This window comes from Lactuca sativa, chromosome 6 (assembly GCF_002870075.4).
Source record: "Lactuca sativa cultivar Salinas chromosome 6, Lsat_Salinas_v11, whole genome shotgun sequence".
Lineage (NCBI taxonomy): Eukaryota > Viridiplantae > Streptophyta > Magnoliopsida > Asterales > Asteraceae > Lactuca > Lactuca sativa.
This window is the reverse complement of record NC_056628.2, coordinates 194338297-194344482: the sequence shown is the minus strand read 5'-3', so window position 1 is coordinate 194344482 and position 6186 is coordinate 194338297. Positions and strand designations below refer to the sequence as shown.

The window sequence follows — 6186 nt, the reverse complement described above, 5'->3', positions numbered from 1 at the left end:
TTATTCTTGGATAACTTGAATCAACACTCGAAAAATCAAAAAACTCATCATAAAATTTCAAGTTGCGAATACGAGAAATTCTTCTAGAAAAATCGAAAAATCTCAAGATAGAGAAATTCTTGTTGAATCGCACATGTAGTAAATTTTGTTTTTTTTTAAATTTTTTACCAATTGTGCCACTACGTAAAAAAAATCGTGCAACTACTAGAAAAATTGTGCAACTACATAAAAAAAGTATTGTCACTCTATTGGGAATTACCAAACGAAAAAAATAATAACGAGCCCAATGTTTTAATCAATTATTGTCTAATAGTCCAATTGCCTAAAGCCCAAAATAAAACTTAATTGGATAAATTAGCAATTGGGCTAATTGCTTGTAAAAAGATAGCCCAATCCTAATTAATTGAGTGTGTAATTGTTGATCGGTACAAGGAAAATAAACATGATTACACATATATCGACTAGACGACTCACGACTACTCGACTTCCTGGCTCCTGCATCCAAAATTCATTCGATGGGCGATGGCTACTGTCAACATTCATTGACTCGTGACCTCACAATCCTTGGACCTTGATCGATTTCATTGTTGGATCGATCACAATCCTTGATCGATTTCAACAATAGTCAATCACTCAATCTCTTGAAGCAAGTATCACTCAACTTCTCTCTTCTTTCAATTTCTACTATTTTGGTTAACAATTAACAAAATCCACTTCAAAGCCCTACACTACAATGAAGCAAGTAAGTTTTACCAATTCATTTAGATATTAGAAATTGATATGTTTTTTTTTGAAGTTATTGATTGACTTGGGTGAAATTGATTTGTTTTGTTGAAGTTATATTGTTTGCTTAGGTTATATTGCTTTGTTTTTTTATTGAATTGATTGTTTGATTAGGTGAAATTGATATGTTTTTATTGAATTTATTGTTTGATTAGGTGAAAGCAACTTGTTTTATTGAACCCATTGTTTGATTAGGTGTAATTGTTATGTTTTTATTGAATTTATTGTTTGATTAGGTGAAAGCAACTTGTTTAATTGAAGTTATTGTTTGATTAGGTGTAATTGTTATGTTTTTATAGGTTAAACCAAGTGTTTTTTTACCAAAAGACAAAGACCTAATCCTAATGAAAGTGGTGAAAAATGCTCACAAATACCAATCGCCAATCAATCAATCCCTTCCGTTTCTAATCCTAATGCAACTCCACAAACACCAATCACCAATCAATCAATCCCTTCAGTTTCTAATGCAGCTCCACAAACACCATGCTCTAACCAACCTAATGATAATGTTGAATTGAAAGATCTTCCAAAGGACCCAACGGATAGGCCATTGATTACAAGTTACAAATCAAATATAAGAGATGATGTAAGAAGAGCATATTTGCTTCGAGGACCGTGTCAAGTAAGGGCACATAAGTTTCCTAAAAAAAATAGGTGATAGATTTAGAAGATTCGTTCCTTCATGGTTTGATGACTTTGATTGGTTGGAATATAGTGTGAAAAAGAATAGTGCATATTGTTTATATTGTTATTTGTGTGGGGACCTCATGGGACAAAAGGAGGGAGAGATGCATTTGTTTCCCAAGGTTTTGTTACTTGGAATAAAAAAGATGCATTTCAGACTCATGTGGGTGGTGTGGATAGTTTTCACAGCAAAGCAAGAGAAAAGTGTGAGTTTTTTATGAGGGAAAAACAAGCAATTAATGTAGTCTTGAAGAGGCAAACCGAAGCAGAGGACCATAAATATAAAGCTTGATTACCTATTTCTATTATTGTTGTTAGACTTTTATTGAAAACCGGTTTACCGCTTCATGGTCATGACGGTTGGTTAACTCGGAAAATAGAGGGATTTACATTGAAGTGTTAAAAGCCATTCGAGAGACTAGTGAAGATATTTTCACAATACTTTAGAAAATGCTCCTAAAAACAATCAACAAATTTCCCCTAAAATTCAAAAAGAACTTGTGCAATTTTTTGCACAAGAAGTACTTTTGAGTATTCGTGAAGAGATTAGTCAAGATGTTTTTGCTTTACTAGTTGATGAATCTAGTGATGTTTCAAAAAAGGAACAAATGGCTATTGTTTTGCATTATGTCGATAGTCTTGGCTTTGTGAAAGAAAGATTCATAGGACCAGTGCACATGAAGGATACATCTTCTTTGACCCTCAAAAACGCCATAAATGAAGTACTTACAAGTAATAAGTTGAGTTTTAGTCATGTAATTTATTCTTTAATTTTTTGTTATTTCAATTTTATATATATATATATATATATATATATATATATATATATATATATATATATTAATTGTTTTAAATTTTAATAGATAAGAGGACAAGGTTATGATGGGGCTAGCAATATGCGAGGGGAATTCAATGGTTTGAAAGCTTTGATATTATAAGAGAATGACACGGCTTTTTATGTACATTGCTTTGCACACCAACTTCAATTAGTAGTTGTGGCTGTAGCAAAGAAGCATGGTGGTGTTAGTGACTTTTTTGAGCAAATTTCGTTGGTGGTTAATGTTGTTTGTGCCTCGTGTAAAAGAAAAGACTTACTACGAGAGCAAGCAAGAGAAAGGGTGCAAAAAGGCTTGTGTAGTGGTGAACTTGAAACCGGAAGAGGGTTAAATCAAGAGACTACACTTGTTCGAGCGGGAGAAACAAGATGGGGTTCACATTTCAACACACTCACAAGTTTGATGAATTTGTTTGCGGATGTTCTTGTAGTTTTAGATTTTGTGAAAGAGGAGGGAGGGTCATTGGTAAACCGTCAACAAGAATCTGGAATCTTAGCATATTTGAATCATATGACTTCATGTTTTACTTACATATGATGTATGACATTTTACACCTCACGAGTACATTGTCAAAGCAACTTCAAAGAAAAGTTCTAGACATTTTGGAAGCGGCTTTGATGGTTAGAGGGACAATGGAGGCATTGCAATCTTTTAGAAACATAGGGTTTGCTAGCATTTTGCCAAAAGTATCCTCCTTTTGTCAAACACACGAAATTGATACTTTAGATATGGAAGAGTTGTATATTGGTGTGAGAAACCGTAGGACTACAAAGACTAATAGGTTTCATTTTGAGGTTGAAATCTTCAACACGGTGGTAGATATGCAACTTACAGAATATCAGGATCGATTTAGTGAAATAAGCACCCAATTACTAGAATACATGGGTGCTTTGAGCCCTTGTGATTCATTTGCACAATTTGACAAATCAAAGTTATTGAAGTTGGGTAAGTTATACAAGTATGACTTTGATGATTCGAATATGATAGACCTCGAAGGACAACTTGAGATATTTTATCACTCTTGCATCAAAGATGAGCGCTTCACTAGTTTGAAAGGAATTTTCGACCTTTCTCATTTGATGGTTAGTACGGGGAAGCATCGGTCTTATCCTTTGGTTTATAAGCTTTTAAAGTTGGCTTTGATATTAACCGTAGCGACCGCAAGTGTAGAAAGATGTTTTTCAAAGATGAAGCTCTTGAAGACCGCCTTGCATAACAAAATTGGTGATGAATTTTTGAACGACACATTGCTTTGTATTGTCGAGACAGAAGCACTTGCGAAAGTTGAGAATGAAAAAGTAACGGAGCGGTTTCAAAAGATGTCTGTACGAAGAGGACAAATTTAAATTATAATAGATCTATGTTATATTATGTTAAACCAGAAAAAAAATTGTATTAGATGTTTTATATTATGTTTGACCGGAATTTTTTTTTGTGCAACGCCTACTACTAGTTCCTGTGTCCGCCCCTATATCTTCTTCAAAAATCAAGTTATATCCCATATACCTAATATATTTTTGTCACTTCCATAACATGGAACAAAATCATCAAAGAGCTCTTTTAGACAAAAAAATAATAATCATATTCTTCTTCTTTTTAAGCAGCAAGTAACAAAAAACTTCATAAATCCGAATTTTTAGCAGAAAATTATAACGAACAGCAACAACATTTATTCTTGGATAACTTGAATCAACACTCGAAAAATAAAAAAACTCATCATAAAATTTCAAGTTGCGAATACGAGAAATTCTTGTAGAAAAATTGAAAAATCTCAAGATAGAGAAATTCTTGTTGAATCGCACACGTAGTAGAAATATTGAACTTAATGGGTTAAGTAGGAACACTTAACCCTAATCATCATTTCATGTAAGAAACCCTAATTTCACTTGGGCCTTAAGTTGGGCCTTTCTATTGGGCTTTGGTGATCGGGCCAATAATGGGCCAGTCAAGAACAATCGTATGGACTAGAATAATTGGATGGGCTTTAGGGTAAGGCCCATATGAGGGGCTGGGCCAATTTGGAAAATTGGGCCATAGATGAGCCATAATTGGGCCTTTATGATTATGAGATATTGGGCCATTAGAAATGCCAAATGTTTGGACTGGACTAGTTGGTTGCGCCTTAGAATAAGACCATGTAAAGGTTTGGGCCTAATTTGGAAAATTGGGCCATATGTTGGGCTTAGTTCATAGTTTGACTTTTGGGCCTTTGCATTGGGCCTTGATTGAATCAAGCTAAGAGAGGGGTAAAGCAGTCTTTTACCCCAAGCATGGACTTATAATTTTTGTGTTGGAACCCAATTATTAATTGGGTGTTGTTTTGATATTGACAGTTTGGAAGCTATCATCCAACAGCCAGGGTTTTGTCTGCGGGACTTCAGCAGTGTGAGATGAGTTACCTTCCAATGGAGGTGGGTCTAAGGCACCAAGGCCGACCCACTAGTTAGAGTTATATTAGAGATGATTGTCTTTTGTGATAATTATATGGTATGTTGATATTTGATATGTTCTATGTGCTAGCATGATATGTCGTTACGTGATAGTGGTAGTAGGGGAATAGTGCCCGGTTACTGGTGGATAGGGTTGAAGGGGCAGTCTAGTACCCATATATGCCTGACAGGGTAGGCTGGGCACCCAGATATGCCCGACAGTATGTAATTTGTATGGTATGTGGTATGATGGGGGAACTAACTAAGCTTCGTGCTTACAGTTTTCAGTTTTGGTTTTAGGTACTTCGTTTTCAAAGGAAAGGAGCCAGATCGATCACAACGCATCACACTATGTTTTCCGCACATGAGATCTTTGGGATTCTATTATGATATGATTTTATGATAATTTTTTTTTGATTACTGACACTTTGGTCTTGACATGTGAACTTATTATGAATGTTTTTATAATGAGGGGTTTATAATAACTTAACTAAAAATGAAAATTTTGGTCTTGAATTTTGGGATGTTACAATGAGCTTCTTGTTGGATTAATGTCTAAGTCCATAACTATAATTGGTAAGACTTGACCCGACCTGGCATGGTCCATTTGGGTTGCATGGCATCATGCACTTGGATAGACTATAATGAGAGAAATAACACTTAAGGTTGATTAATATATTATAAGTTCTAATATATTAAAAAGATTATTTAATTAGTATTGATCAAGAATTAATTAAGTGATCAAAAGAAGACTAATTAAATATCTGGGTTCATTATGTAAATCATCCATACTTGTATAGTGGGCTAATGCTCCATGGATAATCAAGTTAGGCTAAAACCCATAGGATGGTCCATGGATGCTCCATGGTGTATTTGAACCCATGGATCCAAGGAAATGGAAGGCCATGACAATTAGGGTTTACCCCAATTGTAACAACTATATAAGATCATATTCTTTGGGAAAAATCAGCCACTACGAATAATAAGAAAGGGCTAGCCGATTTTAGGAGTGTTCAAGTTTCTCTCAAGTTATTCCAAGTGTATTTGGTGTTGTGTGAACTATTTGAGGTGTCACACTTGAGGCACTAGGCACTCAAGCTCCATGAAGACATTCTACATCAAAGAGGTATATATTCTATCTTGTTATATTCATTATTTTGTATGCTAGATTAGGATAATACCTTGGATGTTCATAATTGCATGTATAATAGAGAAAACATAGATCCAAGGTGTTTAGGGTTGCATGTACACTTATGAGTGTTAGAATGCTCATAACTCAACAATTCTGACCCGAGGGGTCGAAGGTGGGGTTTGCATCTTGCCTTTTGAGGTACCGAGATCACGAATGGTGGGGTGAGGTTGGTCATGCCGTGGGTTCGACGACCATGGATGCCATGACTTGGGAGGATTTTGTGATGCATTTTGGGCCGAGTTTGCACCAATGATTGAGGTGC

At 35.1% G+C, this 6186-nt stretch overlaps 2 protein-coding genes across 2 annotated transcripts; both read left to right on the top strand.

Moving 5' to 3' along the window:
* Nucleotides 1-733: 733 nt before the first annotated feature.
* On the top strand, nucleotides 734-2840 carry LOC128126936 (uncharacterized). The gene is made up of 9 exons (XM_052765133.1): nucleotides 734-742; nucleotides 939-951; nucleotides 1020-1032; nucleotides 1111-1405; nucleotides 1514-1722; nucleotides 1786-1826; nucleotides 1915-2222; nucleotides 2331-2382; nucleotides 2461-2840. Exons 1-9 carry the CDS (start codon nucleotides 734-736, stop codon nucleotides 2838-2840), a joined length of 1320 nt encoding a protein of 439 aa, XP_052621093.1.
* Nucleotides 2840-3649, top strand: LOC111908793 (uncharacterized). The gene has a single exon (XM_023904594.2). It carries the CDS (start codon nucleotides 2840-2842, stop codon nucleotides 3647-3649), a length of 810 nt encoding a protein of 269 aa, XP_023760362.2.
* The last annotated feature ends 2537 nt before the right edge of the window (nucleotides 3650-6186 follow it).